General features: G+C 42.7%; 1 protein-coding gene across 3 annotated transcripts in view; it reads left to right on the top strand.

The window, feature by feature from the left end:
- Positions 1-24,322, top strand: part of LOC136655427 (probable ATP-dependent RNA helicase DDX60) — an 87,332-nt gene that overhangs the window by 50,811 nt on the left and 12,199 nt on the right. For all 3 annotated transcript variants that reach the window (XM_066631872.1, XM_066631873.1, XM_066631871.1), the window contains exons 16-27: positions 3,898-4,059; positions 5,876-6,025; positions 7,850-7,969; positions 8,870-8,965; positions 9,470-9,585; positions 10,072-10,208; positions 12,332-12,441; positions 12,936-13,040; positions 14,123-14,248; positions 16,626-16,753; positions 20,694-20,964; positions 23,219-23,371. In XM_066631872.1, the coding sequence (XP_066487969.1) occupies positions 3,898-4,059; positions 5,876-6,025; positions 7,850-7,969; positions 8,870-8,965; positions 9,470-9,585; positions 10,072-10,208; positions 12,332-12,441; positions 12,936-13,040; positions 14,123-14,248; positions 16,626-16,753; positions 20,694-20,964; positions 23,219-23,371 (1,674 nt within the window). The remainder of the gene's footprint in view (positions 1-3,897; positions 4,060-5,875; positions 6,026-7,849; positions 7,970-8,869; positions 8,966-9,469; positions 9,586-10,071; positions 10,209-12,331; positions 12,442-12,935; positions 13,041-14,122; positions 14,249-16,625; positions 16,754-20,693; positions 20,965-23,218; positions 23,372-24,322) is intronic.

Below are 24,322 nucleotides of genomic sequence, written 5' to 3'. Positions count from 1 at the left end.
ACTTATTTAAACTGTCCAATCAGAAACTCTTGGGGACAGAATCTTCCCGAAGTGGGGCTGGATGCTAGTCCTCTTAGTTCTTCCCCTCCCCACTGGAGATCCAGAGCTGTATTCCATCATTGATGGGCGCCTTTCTGTCTGCCTAGGTGCTACATTATTACCTTCCATTGACTTGTTAATTTCGTTGGCTGTTGTTACTCACATCCTTGCAGCTAGGAACTGCAAGCCACTTCTCTGTTACTGGTTTAATTTGGTCCAGGCTCTACATGCTACTAGGCCTAAACTGTACATATTCATGACAGAGCTCCACCTTGCTGCACGTGTTCTGGCTACAGAGATTTTCGGCCCCCCTTCTCCTCTTCAGCCTCTTTGCTGGCTCAGGGGCTCCAGGAGTGTTACTGTTCCTTTGCAAGGGGAACCTCTTCCAGGGCTCCAGGGCTATTTCGCTGCCTGGGCCTTTTTGCAGTGTTTTGGACTGCCTGGAAATGGATCGAGACGCTGCCCTGTCAGCGCAGGGCAAAGGAGGCAAAGGTGTTTGTGACTTTCGGTTCCCCCACCCCATTCTCATTGAGACAAATCCGCAGATAAAAATCTGTGGATAAATAGGCTGCACCTTCTGTTTCAGTGGCTTTTCGATCTCACTGCTGCCCTGTTCCTTTTCCTCTGGAGGTTCAGTGTGAACCTCTGGATGGAGGGGAGATAGTGGCTGGATTGAGAAGCTGATGCAATAGCCTCCTCCACTTCACACTTGACACAGTGTCCTCTAGGTCTGACTGCTGCACCCCATTCTCCTCTCCCGGAGGTGCTATGAAAGCCTCCAGGGGAGGTGGAGGGGGTGCAGTGGCCAGGCTGAGAAGCCATTGCTGGCACAGCTTCCTCCACTTTGCGCTTGCCCAGCTTGAAGAGGAGGGGCCTGTCTTGTCCTGCAGAAGTTACATTGTGATGTCACTGCCATAGGCACTACAGCCTTTGGTGATGCCACTAGCCTGCCCCTCACCTTTGCCACCTCCTGGAAGGAAAGCAATTAGTCACAGGATTGCAGTGGCCTCATACCTCCCTCTCTAGCCCTGCTGCAACTTTTGGCTGGAGGATGTGGAGGTTGGTTGCTCTTACTGCTCCTTCCTCATTCCATTTCTCAAGTTATTATTTAAGAGTATTTCATTAAGAATATTTATATACAGTTTTTCTATAAAAAGTAGTTCACAAAGCTTTTTTTGTAGCTAACTAAGGGTCCAAGCCTATCCAATTTTCCAGTGCTGGTGCAGTTGTGCCAGTGGGATGTGCACTGCATCCTGTGGTGGAGGGGCAGTCACTGGGGCCTTCTTAAGGTATGGGAACATGTGTTTCCTTGCCACAGGGCTGCATTGTGGCTACTCAGTGAAAAGCTGAAAAATTGGATAGGGTTCGGCCCTAAATTAGTAAATGGTTCTAAATGTCCCCAAAAGACCCACAGTCTAAATAAAAGGTACAAAAGAAGCACCAGCTAGAGGTACTGGAAAAGATGTCGTGCTGAGGGTGAAGGGGTACTGTTACTTCTCCCTCCCTACACAATATAAGAGAACTTCACTTTCAAATGTGTTTTTTGGCTCAGTTAGCTGAGAAAGGAGATCAGCAAGAAGAGGATTGGGCAGTGGCAGGGTGAAACAGCAGATGAGTGGTAAGCTGGTGGAGGTGTCACCCCCTGCCAGTTTGCTGCCCTCCAGTCCGCCATTCAAATGGAAGTTTATGTGACCTTATAGGTGGGCCAGCGCTCATGAGTTGTAAACAGTCATTTATATACAATTGAGATCAGGCTCATCTTCCTTGATTGTTTTTTTTTTTTAATTTAGATGTACATAGATACCTCCTATAGTAGGTGAAATTTTTGCCAAGTAATCAAGCTCCGATTCTCACTTTGCCTGATCTCCGGGTCAATCAGAGGGCAGAGCCTTTCAACTCTGAACAGTTTCCTTTCTTGCTCATGTGGGTCATTAGAAGCAATGCAGAGATTAGTTTCTATAGTGACTTTGATGGGAAATTCCAACCAAAGTTAATTCTCCTCTGCACCATTTTGCAAATGCTGTTGCAGCCTGGTTCTGTTTTGCATTTAGCAGAGATCTGCTTTTTTCAACACCAAGATGGGATCCTCCTTTCCATTTGAAGCAAAGTCCCAGGCTACAATTCAATGCACCATTACTTAAGAATAACACCCATGGAAAGCAGTGGGTCTACTTCTGAGTAAAAAGGGTTGCAAATATATGCAGCTGCATCTCTCTTCTGTGAATTGAATTGCACACTCCCAGTTATGTGTTATGGGTTGTATGTTCTGTGCAGAGCTTCTGGCTTAACACGCAAGATACCTTAAACGTGGATTTGATTCCTGGTTCTCCTGCAGTGATTCCCAACCTTTTTCATTTGCTTATCCCTTGGCAGCCCATTTCCATAAATTGTACCCTTCATATTAGCAAAATGTTTGTAATTAATAATACAAGCCTTCCTCTCCTCTATATGAAAGCCCAGACTTCATGTATTTATCACAGTGTTTTCTCTTTTCATCTGTTTGAAGAACAGAAGACTCTGCCTTTGCACTGTTTTGCACCAGAAGTGTGCAGAGAAATTCTGGGTGATTTCCATATTATGTTTCAGGTTTTTTACTGTGCTGGTTTTCAATCACTGGTTCAAAGACGAATTGATGACCAAAAACTAGCTATTGGTGGGGATTTCACAGCCAACTAGCTACCTTCCTTCCTGCCTTGCTGGCCCTGCAAAGCATTCTGGAGCATGACCTGCCTTTTTCTGCTATTATTCCATTCTTTTTAAAGTACCCCTTAAAGGTCCTGTTGAGTGTCCCTGGGAGTACATGAATCCCAGGTTGGGAACCACTGTTCTACTGGTATGTTGTTTACAGTGCACGGATAGTGTTTACAAAAAGGTGGTGAAGACCAGAATTTAAAAAGAATAGAAATGTATCTTATGATCTTTTACTATGTTTTTAATAAATTAGAGACTGTACAGTTCTTAGGTAACAATTAGTGGTAAGTTATTTTTCAGGATCTAGCCTTGGGTAAAATCAGCCAAAACTATAGTCAGACACCCCCCTAAGTTTAACCCCTGACTTATCCAAGGGTTGTAGAAAATTTTTTTGCTCAAAACCTGCCCTTGGCTTATCTGTGGGATCGACTTATAGGCGAGTGTCTGCGGTATATAAAGATGTGCATGCTACATGTTACATGCTTGTGTCCCCCAAGTAATGAATAATCCAGGTGTCCATCATTATCTGAGAACTGGTTCTGTTTGGAGAAGACAATGTTGGGGTCTTATGGTGTCTGTAATATTTACTTTTTTAACAGATGTACAGGTTAGAGCAGCGGTTCCCAAACTGGTGGGTCATGAACCACCAGGGGAACCAGAAGTAGGGCATTCCTCCTTAAGGGAAGTGGCCCTGAAGGGATAGCAGTGATGGTGCCACTGTAATTATGTCACCTCTCCTGCTGAGGGGCTGTTTTACTTACCTAGGGGATAGCTGCAGCCTTCTGGAGGGTGTGGGGAGCTCACAGCCCCCTCCATGTGCCTCCCCAATGCTGTAAACAGCGCTGAACTCAGATCAGTAGGAATCTGGGTTACCTCCAAGTATCAAAAACCGGAAGTGTCTCCTGATCTGAGTCCAGTGCTGTTTACAGAAATTGGGAGACATGCAGAGGGGGAGGGCTGCTTACATGGCACATTCATGTGCCTGAAAAACTTACTGCTTTGCCCCCCCCCCCGAAATGCCACTGCTTCTCAGGGCTGCTTTTTGATTAATATGAAATACTTCCAGTTTAAGCATTCTTCTTAACAACATATTTTACCAAATGTCTAGTTTGACCCTAAAGTTATTGTAAATCATGTAGGTGAATTAACATCTTTAAATGCTTCTAGATTCCAGGGAATAAGAAAGAATTTATGAAGATGTTATCTAAATACACTGTTGGCATGGGATCAGCACGATTTCAACTACAGTATATGAGCCAGTATCTGATAAAGGAAGAGAGAAATGATCCAGATCCCCGGGTGCAATATTTTATTCCAGATACATGGCAGGTATTACCATATACTGTGAACTCTACTTTTCTGTATAGATCTGGAAATTACTGTTTGCATGGGTGCACTCCTGTGCCCAACTATACCAGTCTGAGCAGCAGAGGAGTTGGCCCCCTTTTACCAGTGTCTCTTCAAATCCAGGATAGCTGGTGTGCTGACAGAATGGAGGTAGCTACACTGCCAGAGCAACTCTCCCGGTGCATGACCAAAACCACGGTGGTGATATAGGGAGAAATGGCAGAGGTGAAATCCTCTACTCCACCCAGACATGTTCCTAATGAATGGTCTGGATGTTGAGCTGTCACCTTGCCTGAAAAAAGTAAGCAGGATCAGCTCATGTCTCAACTTCAACGGGTGAATGGAAGCCGCTGGCAAGAGTGGAAGCATGTGGAGGAGTTAGCTGGCAAGAATAGATAATATCTTGAGAATCAGCCTGGGATGTGATTTGCAGCTGCCTGTGGAAGCTTGGAAAGTACAAGAACTTTGTAGCCAGGTCGACTGGAAGGAATGAAGAGAAACATCTGGAGAAGGGAAACATCTGGAGAAATAGAGGGTTCTATGAGTTTCGTTCATAGAACAATGTAAAAAAAACCTATTTGAAAAAAATTGGGGTTTATCATCAGCCTGCTTATGTAAACTACCTTAAGTTTATGAGAAAGGTGGTATATAAATACAGTGTTAACTTCAGAAGTGATTTAAGTCAAAAACCACCCATTGCATGAAGAGTAAAAAACCTACTGTCCTTGTCTCTAGCTTCACCATTCTGACACAGTGGTTTAAGAGATTCACAGCCCAATCTGCACCCTTTAAGTGTGTTGCCACCTTTACCCTGCCCCCATCCTGTGTGCAGGGCAGAGGCAGGAAACTGGGAGCCAAGGATTGGCGGCTGGGCTCAGGTGAGGGGTGGGACAAACTGTACGCTGTTGCTGGGGCTTGCCTTTGTGTTTGGCCCCCATCTGCCCACCGTTGGTACAGTTTGAGACTAGCTGATCATCTGTTGTTCAGGTAGGAATTTTTTGCTGCTAGCCAAATTGGCACAGGGGCTGGCAGTTTTTTCACCTACCCCAGACTGGCTATCAGGTGGTGCAAGTTAGTGTTTAGCTTGGTTTATTAATGGTCACTGACAGGTATTGTGCTGGCCAGGTAGATAGGAACTATTCCTTTGGCATCCAAGATTAATGAAGTCAAGGAGCTGTCCAGAATTGCTCATACACAATTCCCACCAGGCTAGTGAGGCTGGCGAGGCTGGCTGGCAATCCCTTGGCTTGGATAAGCTAAGTGCCCCCTGGGGTTTGCCCAGAGGAATTGATGCTGACCTACTTCCTTGACCCTTCACGGTTGACTGTGATAAGCCTACTCAGATGACATCCGAGCCTGACTTGGAGTCAGGTGGCTATGCCTTTTATTACCCTGGGATACATATTTAGCATTTCCCCAACATCTGTGGCCAGCACATTGGAGGTGGAGTTTAATCCCTGCTGCAATTTGAATGTATGTTATTTAATGAAGTGGCCCTATCACCCAAGACTTTGTTTCATGTGCTTACTTGGGAGGGGGATGCACAGCTAAAGCATGCTCTGGTAGGGTGCACTGTTGGAGGCTGTGGGAGGGGGTGGATATCAGGGTAATTTTGTACAATGTATTACTACCAGGTCAAGACACTTTTTAAATATGTAAGTAAATGGTTCAGCTGTAGGCATATGGATCATTTTTTTAAACACATTGAAATGTATGTATGTAAAAAAGCAAATATCAGTGGTTTGTATAATCGAGGTCATATTTTTGAAGTGTCAACCATATTATTGTTTATCCACAGAGAGAAATTCTAGACATTGTGGATAAAGGTGAGTCTGCAGTGATTATTGCTCCTCCATCATCTGGAAAATCATATGCCTCTTACTATTGCATGGAGAAAATCCTGAGAGATGGTATTGAAGGTGTGGTTGTGTATGTTGTACCTACACAGGTAAGACACAACTAACTAGCTATACCATTTTTTTTAAATGCCTGAAAATGTATTTAATTATAAACTTTGTAACCTGCTTTTTGGCAAAAGCCCCCAAAACAACATAAGAGTCAAAATGCAATGAAACTAATAAAAAAGCTTCACTATAAGTAAAAAAGAGATCAGCACCCTTTCGTCATCCAAAAGCAACAGAATGCAAAATTGCTAATAATGTAATACAGAAAACTGGAACAAAACAATTGAAGGGGCACACCATCAATACACATTGGAGAAATATCTAAACAACATGCTGCTTGTTATCTGTTAACGAGGCGTCTTTACGAAGAGCATCTACTTTGCATGTAGAATATCCCAGGTTCAATTCCTAACACCCCTAAGTAGGGCTGGGAAAGCTTCTTGTTTGAAACCTTGGAGAATAAGTTCACAGCCCAATCCTAACCAACTTTCCAATGCCAATGCAACCACAATGCAGCCCTGAGGTAAGAGAACAAATGTTTTCATACCTTGAGGGGGCCTCCATGATTGTTGTTGCACCCCAGGATGCAGTGCATGCCCTGCTGGCATGCCTGCATCAGCGCTGGGAAGCTGGTTTGGATTGGGTTGTAAGTTAGACAATGCTCACCTACCCGAACCAATGAGCGGATTCAGAATAAGGGAGCTTCATATATCCTCCTTACAAAAGGCTGGTAAAGAAGAGCTAGGTGGTCTTCTCAAGGGAGGGTGTTCTAGAGTCTGGGTACAATTATCAAGAAGACTGTATATTCACTAATTGCACTTTAGATGATGGTGGTATGTGGAACGGGACCTCTCAGATATCAAATATATACGAGTACAAAATATTTTTACATTGGTTCTGACTAGTTCAGAATGAAAACATACCTGCTAGGGAAGCTGTGCTCCATGTGCAACCATCATGTGAGGTATAAAGTGATGGGTGTGCAGGTAGGTATGCTTCTCAGCTGTGGTGCCTAGAATGCTCTTAAGGAAATATTGAAGTGAAAACTGAACAAACTATTAAATGAAGCCTCTCGAATTTGGTATACTTGGTTTTTTGTTGTCTTTCATATGTCTGATGAAAATAAATGCCTGTTCCTACCTGTATTCTGAGGCATGCAATGTGCATTGATTTACACTAAATTGTAGAGTGCTTTGTGGGCATTGCCTAGGCAAAACCGAGCACCTTCAAATTTGCTTAAGTTATGTGGAAGAGACTAACAGCAAAATCCCATTCTTTCCTTTCCTTAACGTGTAGCCACACCCAAATGGACTGTGCTGCATGCTATGGGGAGGAGGAAGATCAGGAGGCTTGGAAAAGCCTCTCAGTCACCAGTGGGTCTTCTTTGACCTAAGCCAGCTCTTTAGTTGGCACACATTTGAGGATAGAAGAGGAGTGTGTTGGGAAGCGAGGAAAGGGATAGGGTCTGGACAAGTTACCCCTGCCAGGTGCTACCCTTCCTGCCTCACAACACACTTCCTGTCCTCCCCCATTCCACCATCTCCCAGCCCCATTCTGCCCTGCCTCACTGTCATCAGTGGGCACTCCTCAGCCAGCCAGCACATGCTGGGCTTCTGTGACCTCTCCAAAGTGTCTTTTGCAACACCGGAAAGCATATTCCACTTGTTGGAACACTAGTTTCAGCGGTGGAGTCCGAAAATAGGATCGGGCTATTAAGCAGATACTTAATTCTACCTACCATTGAAATCAATAAATGTAATTGCCCAAGTGTGTTTATGTCTGCTGGCTTATGCTTTGTGAATATATGTTTCTTTAGCAGTGCACATTTAATCTTACATTGTTTATATTTGCTTTTCCTTTTTGAATAGGCTCTAGTCAATCAAGTGAGGACAGTAGCTCACAATCAGTTTAACAAAATGCTGCCAGATGGTCTTACTTTATGTGATGTTTTCACACATGGTTATCCGCATGCAACTTTTAATTGCCAGGTATGTTACATGTGGTTTATGTTAATAAAATCAGTGATTCAAATGGACTAGGAGTGATGGCGCTTGTGATGTGTTTTCCTTTGAACTGGGTAATATACCAATATAACCAATGAAAAACTGAAGGCACTTTCAAAAACAAATGTTTCCTTGTATCTGTAGTCCTTCTGATTTAAGTTGAGATAAGAGTTAGGCTTCCTGGCTGGGGATCAAATACCTACAAGGGTGTCTCCAGTAGGATCTTGGACCCAATACACACATTACACAAAATGAGGTGGTGAAATTCTGAATGGCTCCACTCTAGAGTCACATTTTTGAATCTTCTTCCACACTAGAAAACCACCCTGGATGTATGGAATGAGGCAAGCAAATGAAGGAGAGGTCTGTACTAAACCTTTCCTCCAGTGTGCTCATTGGCTACGGCTGTGGGTTGTGTTTTTTTTCAAATTGAAAATATGGCTCCTCACTTGCAGCATGAAGTGGAAGGGTTTGAATTCTAACAGTTCAGCTTATCACCTCATAATGTGTAAGTTGGGTCACTTTTGAGTGGCGGCTCCCCATGCCATTTCACAAACTGCTTCTCAGACTGTCCTTAGTTTGAAAAGAAGTTTATAGTACATGTATATTGGAAGACAGCGATTTGAGGGAGAAAGGACAAAATGTCCCTTGGGCTCATAAAATTAGTCATGCAGTTGTTAGGATTCAGGGTCCTGTTAATGCAGTAGCTCTGCTTTCAGTGGTTTTATCTCAACATTTTGTTTCAGTCTTCAGATTCTATTCTTCTCACCTCTCTTTGTATGTGTATGTAGGATGAATTTGCCTTTTGTTTGATAATAGTTTTCATTATAGGGGTAAAGTGACCTCCATTTATTAGTCTAAAAGACAATGAATATTTCTTTTCAGATACTGGTGACATTGCCTCACTGTTTGGAAACCTTACTTCTGTCACCTCACCACCAAGAATGGGTGAAAAGGATAAGATATGTGATATTTGATGAGGTATGTCATCCATAAATACTATATATATAGTAACTAGTAAAAATGTTATTTTCTTCTATTCTTACTCCTAGCAGCTACATCTGCAATGATGTACGTACATGATACCTTTTGTGTACTTCAGTGTTCAGAATTGGCTTAGGTCACTTGTTCATGATACTAACAGCACAAGCCTATGTATGTCTACTCAGACGTAATTCCTGTTGTGTTCAGTTGGGCTTACTCCCAAAAAGGGTGTATAGGACTGTAGCCTAAGACTGTTCTCAACAAGTCTGGAGAGCATTACTGTGATCAAGTGAAAGTAAGGTCGCATTTCTAACCCCTTATGTCAGTGCTTTCTAGCATAACTCTTCCCTGTTTTGGGGGAACAGTCCTTGAACTCCGTTTTAGGGAGAATTTAGCAAATATCTACACATGCAATACTATACATCTCTAGCAGCCTCAGGAGCACAGGACCCTTATTAATTAATTATTATTAATAAATAGAAATATTATTTTCAACCACAGGTCTGTTATCATGGAGGACTCATTACATCTGAAGTTTGGGAACACTTATTGCTTATGATTCAGTGTCCATTTCTAGTTCTTTTTGCAGCTCTGAACAATCCAGAACACCTTGTTGAGTAAGTTGGAGGCAACATTTTAAATAGTTTTAATTGTGCTGTGAATTATGCCTTTTTTTTGTTCCCAGGCAGACTTTTAGGTTGTTGGATCATGATTCTTGATTGGATTTTGTTGAAGATTGTTTATGAAAACTATGAAAGTGTTTGGTGCTTAGAGTTCAATATAATTGATTTTAACTTACACCACTCCTTCTGCAAGTTTGATGTGACACAGGACTAGGAATAAGGTCTGAAGGAAGTTAGAATTCAAGTTAAATTCATTTCTCTCCCGGCAGATGTCCTCCAGTGCCCATTTTTTAGTCCTTTGTTGGCAATGTTGCTGCAGTGGTAGGAATATATTGGTGTACATTACACCATTGTATCCCTTTTACTGGTCCTTGATTTGCTAGTGCAGAGGACATAGCAAAACCCAATGGGTTCTAGAAAATTTAGCATAGAATTGCAACCCAGATAAGAATTACTATTTTTTTACTTCTCTCTCTTAAGTTGGCTACGGTCAGTAAAAAGATACTGGCGGAAACATACTCAAATTACAGCTCCACAAAATTCTGACTCTGCTGAGAAGACATGGAATGACACAAAATGTGCCAAAGAGCAAACGGAATCATACAGGGTGAAATTAGGTATGTGCCCAAATAATGACAAAATTTAATATTCCTTTCTGTTGTAGTACCTGTTTGTTCTTAACAGTTCTTATGCACAGCCTGCCAGATACAGGTGGCTGAATATGGCCTGCTGAATATTGGGTCCTTCCTGAGGACCTAGGATAGTCACAGATATTTTTGTTATATGTGTGCTGTTCCAAGTAAGGCTACTTTTGTAGTTGGTGTGTAGTGATTTCATTTTTTATTATTATTATTATTATTATTATTATTATTATTATTATTATTATTATTATTAACAGTATGTATATACCGCTTTTCAACTAAAAGTTCACAAAGCGGTTTACAGAGAAAAATCAAATAACTAAATGGCTCCCTGTCCCAAAAGGGCTCACAATCTAAAAAGATGCAAAAGAATATCAGCAGACAGCCACTAGAACAGACAGTGCTGGGGTGAGATGGGCCAGTTACTCTCCCCCTGCTAAAAAAAGGAGCACCCACTTGAAAAAGTGCCTCTTACACCTAGAATGCTTTTCAAAGAGCCTGCAGGATGTCAAAATATTTGTAGTTGTATTATTAGTAGTATTAGCATTTGTGTAGCTTTGTTGACATATCTTAGAGTAGTCCCTACAATAACCCTGTAAAGTAAGCAAGTACTATTTTATTTACAGTACAATCCGAACTTGCGCTGGTACAACCAGGCTGCAGTGGCCTGCACTGGATCCAGTGAAGGTTAGGAGCAAGCTGGAGGTCATTTTTTCCCCCTTACCTTTTGTAACACCACAGTCTGCTATATGGGGCTACTCGGATTGGTGCCAGCTATTTAGCATTTATTTATTTAATCTGAGAAGCCAATGTAGGGCTACATGGGATGGAGACAAATGTTAGGATATGGCATGCTCTGCTGCTGCTGATCCCACCCTCTCCCATGCTTGATCCTCTCCTCCTTCTGCCTTCCTCTTGCCCAGAAATGCTCTACCACCTCTGTTCTATCCTCCTACCTCCCACCCCTGTGCCTCCTAGCGCGAACTTGACCTGTGCTGGCCAGCATGGGGACTGGATCTGGCGCTGGCAGGGCAGCACATGTTGTTGCGTTGGCACTGCCGCCTCTTGAGTTGGAGCAAGTGTGCCATATGGTTTGTGACACTCAAGAGTGCGTTTAGGATTAAGCTACCTGTCAATTTCTACCCTGCCTTTCTTCCCCAAAAAAGATAAACTCAGGGTGGCTTACAAAACAGTTGATACAAAATATGGATAAAACAATGTACAAATACAAGAAAGTCACATAAAATCATACAAAATCAGCAGTGCCATAAAATAAACTAAGAGAACAAGCAGTAGCATAAAAACATAATCTAAAACAGCAAAACATGCTGTGCAAAACAGCAGTAACAACTAATTAAGGGCCCAATTCTAAACTGGGCCAGCTCTGGCGCTGGGTATTGCAAGTATGCTGTAGGATACCCCCAAAACATCCTGTGCTGAGTCAGTGCAAGCGTGAGCCCAGCGTCAGTCAGTGCTGAGCTCAGTGCTGACTGGATGCCACCTGGACCTAGGTAAGAGCTCCCGATGGCGGTGAGGGCTTCGGGGGCAGGGGAAAGTGTTCTGGGACAGGAGAAGGGCAAAAGAGGGTGGGTGGGTGAAGGAACTGGGGTGGGAGGGCGGCAGGACTGGTAGAGCTCTGCTCCACCAGATCCTGAACTCCATGTCAAGGCATCTGGCCCAATACATAATCTTTCAAGTCTGCACCAGCAAAATAGCTGGCACAGACTTAAGAAGCCCCATTATTGGAGACAAAGGTTGTTTCATACAATGTATGTTGTATATATGTTCATGTATGTTGTTTCATACGTATGACTATGGTGGACAACCCAATCCTAAAGGCTGCGCTTCCACCTGGTGTAGGAGCACTAAAGCGATTACTGCTGCATCCTGCAGCACCGCGGCAGACATCAGAGATCTCCTCGGGGGAAGGGGACAAAGGATTGGGTTGTCCACCATAGTCATATGTATGAAACAACATACACTGTAGTGCAATAAAAACAACAGCAGCAGCATGAAAACTGAAATTCTTTTAATGCTTTGCACCTTTTTATGGTTGAAACATTATCTGCTCATTAATAATGAGTTTATTTTATTTTCAGTGGTGCATGAGGAAAAGTACAATGATTTAGAGAGATATGTATGTTCCACACAAAATGAGGATGTCACTATCCATCACTATCATCCCTTTGCTGCACTAACTGTTGACTATGTAAGTTTAACAGCACATTAAACAACTAGTGATCCATAACTTTGCTAGCAAGCATATCTATAGAAATTGGCAATGTGCAGGAATGTGCAAAACTTTACTTGCTATTTCCACAGATATTTCATTCTCTCTGTAAAGTAACATTTTATGCTAAGGCATACTCTCATTCAAAGTGAAGTGTCATTTTCACAAGGCTAAGGGTTTAGCATTGCATTATTTTTCAGCCCTCCAGCTCATTTCCTGTGAGCACTCCCTGCTTCCTGTTAGCATTTGCAGATAGCAAAGAGTTAGCAAGGCACAGGAGACAGTGACAGAAGGGCTGCAGTCACAGACATATAAGTCAATTGCATGATGGGGATAAATTTTTGAACTGCACAGATAATTGAAACTGTAGATATGGGATCTGTGAATATGGGGGATGCCTGTATTAAAATACTTCTTTTGATGTGAAATTAATCCAAAATTAATTTTTTGTTTTGCTTTATTTGGCATTGCAGATTAAAAAGAATGGCTTCCCTGTAAACCTTTCTCTATCACCTCGAGAAACTGTTATACTGTATGACACTATGGTAAAAGCCAGGAAAAGGTGGCCAAGGGTACAGGTAAGTACATTTATTTACATTTTTAGGAAGTCATAGCAGCTGTTTGAAAAATATTATGATGTTGGTTCATCAGGGAATATGTAAGATACATGCTGTAATACATGCCAATAAATTTATGCCAATAAATCAAGCTTAGATCATCTCCTGGCATTATCTGCAAGGTCACTCAGGGGTCAGGCAAGTCACAAGGCCTGGAGAAGCAAGAGGACAATGCAGAGATAATTAGAGAGCTGTTAGTCTCCACTGCAATCCCTGCAGCCAAAGATAACCTTTTATTCTCCTCCTGAGAAAAAATATAAGCCAGGTCTCAAGGCTTCCATTAAATCAAGCAAGACTCATTCTCTTTAGCAGACCCTTCTGCATCCTCATTCCATTTTGCAAATGTTTGGCAGAGGTCTGGTTTTTTTAAACACCAGGATGTAATCCTTGTTCCCTTCTGAAAAAAGTCCTAGGCTACAATTCAGTGCACCATTACTTAAGAATAACACCCATGGAAAGCAATAGGTCTACTTCTGAGTAAATCGGGTTTCAACTATGTGTAGCTGCACTTGCTCATACTAATTCCTTGTTGCTTGTCTTTCTGCTATGAATTGTGAATTGCACACTCCCAGTTATGTGTTATAAGTTGTATGTTATATGTAGAGCCTCTGGCTTAACACCACAGGCACCTTAAAGAAGGGTTTCAGTAATGGTTCTACTGGCATGTTGTTTACAGTGTGCTTATTCTGATAGTGTTTACAAAAAGGTTGTGAAGACCAGAATTTTAAAAGTTAAAAGTTAAAGAATAAAAATGTATTTTATTATCTTTTACTATACTTTTAATAAATTAGAAACTGTACAGTTCTTAGATAAGAACTACTGGTAGATTCTTTTTCAAGATCTGGCCTCAGGTAAAATCAGACAAAACTATAGTCAGATACCCCCCTAAGTTTAACCCCCCTCCCCCGGTCATAGGAAATTCCATTATTCTTGACTCGAAACCTGCCCTTGACCTATCTGTGAAATCTACCTATACCCGGGTATCAACAGTGATTGTAATGCCTTCTTTTTTGGGGGGTGGGTGGGAATTCTCTGACTATAAGGAACTGGATCCAGAAAAGTATGTCCTTTTCAAGGACAAGGCAGTAATTACAAAGGTGGATGCAAAGTGTTATGAGGAAGCACTGAAGGAGGAACTAAACATGTGGATTAAATATCACCCTGAAGAGGTATTTCTTTCATCTTACTTTTTCTTCATTGTTTAAAAAATTTATTTTTCTTAAACAACATCGGTTAATACAAGCATGTCATGGATCAGGTCTGCAAGGGAAGGGTAGGGGAAGCTGGGGAAGAAAAGGGGATTTCTTGGTCTACTTTTTTCAGTTGTTTTGCAGTATTTCATCATGTTTTAAATTTCAGTCAGTTGTGAGGTCTGTGTTTGCCTTACATGAATTTTGGCAAGCATTTTCTGGTAGCTGATAACCCAAGCTGTATGATGATGATATTAAATGCTTTGTAATTGTTAGATTTTTGTTACATTTTCTAACTGTGAAATGTTTTAGAAGGGTCTCATGGAGTCTAGAGGCAGACTAAAATGGATTTATTTTTTCAGGGGTGTTGGTGTTATCCAAAAATAAAAATTGGTGAAAGCAGTGTTATATGTTTTTGTTCCAAATTAACATTTTAATCAGTTTTAAAGCATTTTTTTATCAGGTGTAATCACTGTCATATAGGTGGTATAGATGTGTTTTGTTTTTACTGTTTTAGACTGCTCCTACGAGTCATGGTACTTGGAGTGGCCACAGTGTGATAAATTCATGGTTAAGGGGAAGGTAACCTAAGATTTCTCGTGGGTTTCCTCCCAACTTAAGAAATACATGTTTGGCTCAATCCTGCCCAACTTTCCAGCACTGATGCAGCCATGCCTGTGGGGCTGTGCTGCATCCTGTGGAGGTGGTGAGCAGTCACAGAGGCCTCCTCAATGTAAGGGAATGTTTGCTCTCTTATCTTGGGATTGCATGGTGGTTGCATCAGTGCTGGCAAGTTGGATAAGACTGAGCCCTTATACCTAAACCAGAAGTACTTTTATGTAGAAGCAATTGTTGCGTAGCGAGTGCATTGGGTTCTCCTTATCTGCAGGCTCTGTATCCACAGATTGGAATATCTATGGATGCTGAGCTTGCAGCTGGAGGGCCTCAGAGGATCTCCCGGATGTGACTGAAACTGCTTTCCGATCACATCAGGCCAAGTGCGGCCTTCCTGCACCTCAAAAGGCCTCCTGGACATGGCCAGAAGGCATTTTTGGTTCTGGACAGCAACTTCCAGTCATGTCCAGAGGTGTTATGAGGCATGCGAGGGGGGGGGGAGCCTTCCCTGCGCCTCAGAAGGTCTACCAGACATGACTGGAAGGCACGTCCAGTTTGCCAGTACGAACTGGAAGTGCCTTCCTGTTGCATCTGGGAGGCTTCTGAGAAGACTAGGAGGTACGTAATTATGGTTCTGTTCCTCCTGCAACAGATTTCATTATCGCTGAATTCTTTACGGGGGGGGGGGGGAGTCCTGGAACAGATCCCCTGCAGATACCAAGGGCCCACTGTACTACCATCAAAGTGGCAAGCAGAATGTTATATATCTTTTAGGGAAGAAATTATAAAGAAAGCATGACATTAATACAGAAAATACTACGTTCTTAAATATGTTCCTGCCTGAGCATCATTGGTCCTGCTCTTTGGCCTGTTTTTTTTAAAATCCAGTTGGTGGGTACCAGAGACAGGGCCTTTTTCAGTGGCAGCATTAAAACTGTGGAACTCAATTGCAGGGTGATATGACTCACTCCTTCCTTGGTTATTTATTTTTAACAACTGAAAGTCTGGCATCCCTGTCATCAAGCAGGGCTTGATGCTATGCGAAGCTTCCAAAGGCAAGGGAGCCCCCCAGAGGCAGCACGCATCTGCTCACTGCCTCTGCAAGGCTCAGAATGCAGGAATTGCGCAAGAGATGTGACTTCCGGTTTCCTCCAGAAAACCCAAAATTGCGTTGCTCATGCAATTGGGGCAATCCAAGCCCCACAGAGGCAGTGTGCATACATATGATGCCTCTGGGAGGTTCAGAAAAGCCTCCAGAAGCAAGGGGAGCAGAGCTCTGCTCAGCTTGGGAGGCTTGGGAGGGTGCAACCTCCTGACCAGCAGCAGCCATCGCATATGTGACTTGTCGCTGGCCGGAAGGTTGTTAAGGGGCACGCACCTGTATAATAATGTTTTTGTTTTATGTTGTTATTATGAAAGTTTTTAATTAAAAAATTTTTGGCTGTGATTTTGAGTAATTGTGTTTTTTTTTTAATGTGTTATTCCCATTAGCCATAATTTGCTTGTGAATAATGCAAGGTTGGCATGATGATGGTGTATTAACATCATGAAAAGAACAAGGAAAAATAAATAGGAAACCTAAGCTACTTGAGAGTGCAGTAACTTTTGTTACTTTTTAAATATATCAGATTGTACAAGCATTTTTTTGTGTTTGTGTAGCTAATTATCATAGCCTGTCTAAAAATGGTCCAGAAAGGGTGCTGTGTATTCTTTATAGCTAAACTGCTGTTATCTTGTCTAGGCTACTTCAGTACTAAAAAGGCTCAAACCACAGATTTTATTGTGTTCTGACAATCAAATGAACAGCAGATTTCCACATTTTGTTGCAAAACTACAGCAAATGGATAAATTGCCAGCACTTTTTTTTACGTAAGTCACATGAGTGAAATGGGTCTGTTTTGTACAGTTTCGCTATATTGTATGTAACTGCAATAAAATTGTACTGGGAGCAAAAAAACCAAACAAACCCCTAAAATTATAAAAAAAAATTCTTTTGTCTTTAAGAAACAAAGATCTATCAGTCATACATGAATAAATGTTGAAGGGTTCAAAGTGCTTATTCCTTTATTTAAAAAACTGTAAGTAGTGCACACTGGTTTATGTGACTGGGGATGCAATTCCAGTGGTGAGATAGACCAGCTCAGCCCCCTTGTGCCAGCCCAGGAGTGTAGTGAATGTGTCATAAAGTACTTTCGCAGCTATCTGAGAGCCAGCTAGGCCAGCGCAGATGCCAGCACCAGCTCCCAGAGGCCACATCCAGCCTTGCAGGGAGTAAGTTTGCACCAGCTCAAGCAGGCTGGTGCAGGGGTTGGGAGAGGGTGGTGGAGGTGGGGAGGAAACATTTTTGGGTGGGGGGAGGGCAAATTGGGCATGGGAGGGTGGTGGGACCAACTCTGGCAGTGCAGGCCTAATCCTATCCCTGGCCCGAACAACGTTACACGGGCTGCTCAGATTTGCGCCAGTGAAATAGCTGGCGCAGATCCAAGTTGGCCTATAGGGGTGGCTGGGACTGAACACGGGGAAAGGGGAAAAATATCCCCTTAGCTTGAGTTGCCCTGCAGCCACCTCCTAACTTGCATTGGATACAGCACAGGCCAGTTGGCCTGCCTGTTCCAGTGCAGGTTAGGACTGGGCTGACAGATTCCTGCCAACAGTATCACAGTGCAAGGAGCTTCATGAAGAGTATTCTATGTGAAGATTCTTGCTCATGTTATAATCACTCTTGTGATATTACCTGTCATCCTATGTTGAGCAATGTAATATGGTATTTGCATTAGCACAAGGTTGTTAAAAACAGTTACCTGTAATTTTTTGTAAACTATTTTCAATTCATCTCTCTGTAGCAGTCAGAGAAAAATTATATCACTATGTCAAATGTTTTGACTCTGGTTCTCATGTGCCATTCTAACAGCCCAATCCTATTGTCAAGATATGCCATGTACATTGTATGTCCAGTGTATGTCCATGTACATTGGTACAATGATGGCTCTGCCAATTCAGAAGTCCACCAGCCCTCAAAGTTACCAGGGATGCTGGTGTAGTGCCAGAACACCAAACTGTAACTTCGTCACTGGTGCATCTCAACTGACAGAAAGGCTAAATGGGAAGGAAATTGGGGTGTCATATGGGAGGGATGAGGAGTTGACATGTGCCATATCCTAACCTTCCTTCAGATGTCAGACAAGCCCTCAGCACCAGAAAAATGCTATGCTAATGGCACCTGTCATAGGAAGAAGTAAATCTATAGGGAACAATGGGAATGGGAAAACATCAGAAAATTGCACACCCCGCCCACTTTCCTATGACAGAGCATAGGATGCCGTTAATATGATTCAGCCAATTATAGAATAAGCTCCTGTCAGGAAGACTATAGCTCAGATCAGGGGTGCCCAAACCCCGGCCCTGGGGCCACTTGCAGCCCTTGAGGCCTCCCAATGCGGCCCTTAGGGAGCTCCCAGTCTCCAATGAGGCTGTGGCCCTCCAGAGACTTGCTGGAGCCCGCACTGGCCCAATGCAACTGCTCTCAGCATGAGGGCGACTGTCTTGACCTCTCAAGTGAGCTGTGGGATGAGGGCTCCCTCCACTGCTTGCTGTTTCATGTCTGTGATGCAGCAAAGGAAAGGTTGGCCTTGCTTTGTGCAAGGCCTTTTATAGGCCTTGAGCTATTGCAAGACCTTCATTCATTCATTCTTATAAGTTCCATCTCTAATGTATTCCTTTATGTAGATTTATTCAAATTTGAAATGTAAATTACTTCTTCTCCCCCCCTCCCCCCTGGCCCTGACACAGTGTCAGAGAGATGATGTGGCCCTCTTGCCAGAAACTTTGGACACCCCTGAGTCAGATGATAAGAAACACAGTGCAGGCTGCACCTCTCTGGCCTCTCAAAGGCAATGGGGTCTATAATGAAATGGCACTTGGTGCACAGGGGGAGCCCTTTGCCAGCACTGGAGCTGAGTGGACATGGAGATTGGCACTTTGACATTGGATTGATGCCAGGACATTGCTCCATTGATGATTGCTGATATGCTGCACCAGTGGGATGTTACATGTATTGGCTTAGGACAGGGGTGTCCAAACTTTTTGGCAGGAGGGCCACATCATCTCTCTGACACTGTGTTGGGGGCCGGGAATAAAAAAGAATTAATTTACATTTCAAATTTGAATAAATTTACATATATTTACACAATTGAATATATTAGAGATGGAACTTATATGAATGATTGAAGGTCTTGCAATAGCTCAAGGTCTATAAAAGGCTTTGCACAAAGCAAGGCTGGCCTTTCCTTTGCTGCTGCTATTGCATCACAGACATGAAACAGGAAGCAGTGGAGGAAGCCTTCATCCCACAGCTCAAACGAAACAGTCACCCTCACTCTGAGAGCAGTTGCATTGGGCCAGCACGGGCTCCAGCAAGGGGCCAGAGGATCATTGGAGACTGGGGGCTACCCACGGCTGGATTGGGAATCCTCAAGGGCTGCAAGAGGCCCCCAGGCCGGGGTTTGGGCACCCCTGGTTTAGGATATGGTGGTTGTTGCATTGGCATTGGTGTAACAGCAGTGCAGCGTCCAAATATGATTGGGCTGTAACAATGGTAAGGCAAGACCCAACTAAAGTTAGGACACTTTTCATTCCTTTTAGATGAATCCCTTTTACAATCACTTTTCATTTATGATTTCAAGGACAATGTTAAGCAGATGTTTTACATCCCATTCCTAACTGGGATTTACAACAGCAGTACAGAATTTCTGGTGTTGTAATTGGTTGGCAGAAGTGACGGAGGCCTGCCACTGCTGCCAGCTACCTACAGGAATGCAAGTAAGCTGGTGCTGGTTTAGTTAAGTTTGGGCTGTGAACTCTTTTGGGACAGGGAACCTTATTTAATTTATTCTACTGGTTTGAGGACTTTCTCTTCCAAATAGTTAGATAAGCAGGTGCTTAACTCTCTCCTGTTTAATGAGGACTTAGAAGTACTCAACTTTGGTTGACTTACGTCCATATTTTGTATTTTATTTCAAAAACAAAATGTCAGGGTACCGGCAGGACACCAGACTTACCACTGATGTCCAGTGGGGTGCCAGTTCCTCCCTTCTCTGGTGTACTAAGCGCTGGACTTGTAGGACCTGTGAAGTTTGCCCATCAGTGTGACATGGCTGGGTGCATGGTGCTGGAGATGGCAGCAGCGCCGTAGAGACTTCTCCAGCCCCGACATTGGAAACTGGCAACCCACTCCTTCGGTACTCGCTTTTGAGCAAGTGGCATGTTGGCCTCCACCCAGGCAGCCTTGAGGAAGACAGGAGGGCCTCAGAATGGAGACAGGGTGGGCATAGTGATGGAGGAGTTGCAGAAGAAGCGGGGCAGGAGTTAAATAGCCCAGCTGACCCAAAGGTGCGAAAGACATACCACATAAAAGACCCAAGGTAGCCTATTGATAAGGCTTGATGGTGACAAGGCCACCTGGTGTTTCTGTGAGCCTCTGTAGGAGCTAGGGTCAGCGAGGAAGATGAAGGATGCAGGAACCCCTTCCCGATTCCATGTGTGAGGCCTCTATTGCCCAGCTTTGACTCTCCTCAGGTCCAAGAGCTCCTATCCCTGTGACAACCACAGCAGTTGGCGTCATCAGCCTCACCCTTTTCATTGGCCCCTGGAACCCAGTGGCTTGAGGGTATCATATACCACCCTGACCAACTGGTCAGAAAATACAAACTTTAAGAAAAAAATTAAATAGTGTTTCATTATAAGTGAAAGTTGTAGTTTAGCATACAGTTGTCATCCGCTCCTGGTTTTAACATCTTTTTTTTTTTTAAAGATTCAACATTAAACGAGTTGGAGAACTGGCTAAAAGAATAAGTTGTTCCTTAGAGGAGAAGCAGAGACAAGAGCAATTCTCAGACCCCGAAAAGCAAGAATCATTGTCAGAAACGAGTGGTATGACTGAAAAACCTGTCATCAGACAGAGGGATTTTCTAGATAGAAGGGTGCAGGACATAGCACATGAAAATATGATGAAACAACTTGTGAAGATTTCTGAAATACCTGCTGGTTGCACTTATGCAAACTGTCGAGCTGTTGACATGAAGGTGAGAAAATGTCTTCTGATTTCTAATATTAAAATGGAGTTACTGACCAATAGTTTCTTCTCCTTGTCATTCACTGAAAAACTGTTATAAGGAACCCTAGGGCCATGCAAAATCAAGTGATGTGCTGTAGCCCCTCTTTTATGTGAAATCTGACAGTGTTGAGACTGAAATACACCTTTTTCAGTGTCTAAAGAATACTCTAGACTAGTGTTTCTCAAACTGGGTCAGGACCCACTTGGTGGGTCACGAGCCAATTTCAGGTGGGTTCCCATTCATTTCAATATTTTATTTTTAATATACGTATTAGACTTGATGCTACCATGGTATGTGACTGCATTTGGGGAAATGTGATAGGCCTGTACTTTTAACAAGTTCCTATATACAGGTCCAGCCTATTTGTACATGGATTTTTTTATACAGGGATTTGACTCAACATGAATGGCCCATGCAAATGAGAAGGAATGTGCTGATCCCTGGAGAAGGGGAAAAATGCATCTCTTTAAAATCAGTTTTAAAAACTGAACAGTCCTTTAATAATAGCCTCCTTAATGAGAGAGAGAGAGAGGGCAGCTGGCTGACAATCCATCAATCCTTCTCTCTCTCCAGTGGTTTGACCGCCCTTCCCCCTGAGCTCCTGAAAGAAAGATGAGCACTTTGCATTGGTAAAGGGAGGGGCTGAGTGAAGCGCCTTTCTAAGCGCTTGGAGGAGAACTGATTGATGGATTGTCTTCTTAATGACTCTTATCTTACATCACAAAGATCAGCAAGGCTGTTTATAAATCAAAGGAGCAAAGAAACTTTGTTTTTCAAATTGATTTGCTATAGTGCCTTTTTTGCCATCCACATGAGTGCTTGGAACAGAACCCACGCGAATAATTAGTCTCAACCTGTATATTCTTTTAACAATGACAGTAAATGGAACTTACTCGTGGGTAAGTTTGGGTAGGTAGGATTGCAGCCTAGGATAGTTAAAGATTTTCCTGCTTGATGATGTCACCTATGGTCATGACATCACTTCTGGTGGGTCCTGACAGATTCTCATTCTAAAGAATGGGTCCCAGTTCTAAATGTGTGAGAATCACTGCTCTAAACCAGTGGTTTTCACACATTTCATTCCGGGACCCACTTTTTAGAATGAGAATCTGTCAGGACCCACCAGAAGTGGTGTTGTAACCAGAAGTGACATCATCCAGCAGGAAAATTTGTAACAATTCTAGTCTGCAATCCTACCTACACTTACCCAGGAGTAAGTCCCATTTACTGTGGTTAAAAGAATATACATAGTAGCTTGTTACAAGTACAGGTCTGTAACATTTCCCCAAATGCAGTCAAATACCATGGTAGCATCAAGTCTAATGTATTAAAAATAAAATATTTAAATGAATGGGAATCCACCTGAAATTGGTTCATGACCTACCTAGTGGGTTCCAACCCACAGTTTGAGAAACACTGCTCTAGACTGAGTATGAAAACATTCCTAAATTTCTTTCAAATCAATATCAAATAATTTAAAAGTTAATGTATCATAACATGTAATAATTAACACACGCATAAGATATAATATCTTAACGTAGTAATACTTAAGGCACAATCCTATTCCTCAGTAACACTGGTGCAGCAAATGCTGCGCCAGCCTAGGGTGTTGAAAAAGTGCCATAGTGTGGTGTGGAAGACCAAGTGGCCCAGGAGAGAAAATAAAAATCTTTTTGACTTACTTTCTCATAGGCTGCCTGGTCTCCTTGAACCTACACCAGCTCTTTAGCTAGCAAAAATTCAAGGAGAATCAGAGTCGTGCCAGGAAGGGGGAAATAGGATCTTGTTGTGCGCTGCTACTGCCAAAATCCACCTCTGTACTGCCTGCCTGCTCCCCACCCCAATCTGCCCATGATCCTTCCCCATACCACCACTGCTCTCAACTTCCTGGTTGAGGAGGTTCAGCAGGCCGCTGTTGTCCGAGTGCAGCCTCCAGCCATTTGCCTTGGTGGCCATGGCTCTCTGAATGACAGAGTGGCTTTCATGCCATCCAGTCAGTGTAAGCCCTGGATAGAAGTGGGTTGCCTATATCCTATATTGCAGCTGTGGCTAAGAGTAATTTTTTGCCGAAGACTATACTTATATCTCTGTTAAAAAATATTGTAAGAGGATCCAAAGAAGGCACTTGAATGCAGAATTATTCTAGTTTAGTATTGACTAATATGAAGTTATTATAAATAAGAGTGATATGCAAACTGTATTTCTGTTTATATTTACTTAGGTTTTGTATAAGATATTTGATCATTCAAAACTCATGGCAAAGCATGAAGATCTCCAAAAATTGGCATTAAAAGGAATTGGGACTCATCATTCCTCTTTGGAACGGAACGGGAGACACTTTGTAGAGCTGCTGTTAAAAATGGGATTTATCCAGGTTTGCCAATTTCCCCAGATCTTTCCGTATTACCCAAAGATCAGTTTTAAAAGTGCCTTTTCCTTCTAATATTAATCACCCCGTTTTCCTCTAGGTTCGTGATTTTCAACCAATGTGCCGTGACACATTAGTGTGCCATGAATGGTCCCCAGGTGTGCCACAGGAGTTTGGGGGAGGGTTATTTTTTGGTAGGGCCATTGGAGGATGTAAGCCCTCTGCAGGCAGTGAGGTGTGCCTTATCAATTGAAAAAAACTGATGGTGTGTCTTGACAATTTTAGCATCTTGTCATTGTGCCATGAAAAAGGTTGAGAATCGCTGCTCTGGGTGTTTGCAAATACAACAAATGCTTGTTTTATTACTTTATATCTTCTAAGCTATTAATTTTTGTTTGTTGGATTAGGAGTATGTAATGAGCTTGAGTGCACCCCTGTTCCCTTAGCTCTCCCCTCAGACACCCACTGAATTGAAAATGGCTTAGGGCACAATCCTAACTGCATCCAGGGCCAGTGCACGTCCTTTGTGCCAGCCCGGGAGGATCACAAATGTGCCATAAAGCACCTTTGTGCCTCCTTGAGGGGGAGTAATTGCCCATTTGTTAAACAACAGTTCCATGGTATCTGAACTGGGAAATATGATTTGAATGTTGCCTGAAAACCAGAATATTATACTAGGTCTTTCTTTAACATAAAAAATTATGCACCGTATTAACTCTTCATGAAACTTCTTAAATTACACTATTTTATATGAGTTGGAAATTACATATTCTGAATTCTGTTCAGTTATATCTATCGATTGATATGACTGGTGTTTTAGATAGAGAGATATGACTGATGCTCAGCTTGTCCAAACATTTCTGTTTTTGATTATTTGTTACTTTGATCTGTTTTATTTTCACTTCCTTGTTCCTGTCAATGCTTTTAATTATTCAGTATCTTTTTGATAATTTGGTT

Source organism: Tiliqua scincoides, chromosome 6 (assembly GCF_035046505.1).
Source record: "Tiliqua scincoides isolate rTilSci1 chromosome 6, rTilSci1.hap2, whole genome shotgun sequence".
NCBI classification, from domain to species: Eukaryota; Metazoa; Chordata; class Lepidosauria; order Squamata; family Scincidae; genus Tiliqua; species Tiliqua scincoides.
The sequence above is the reverse complement of the archived record's forward strand: the minus strand, read 5'-3'. Positions and strand labels throughout refer to the sequence as shown.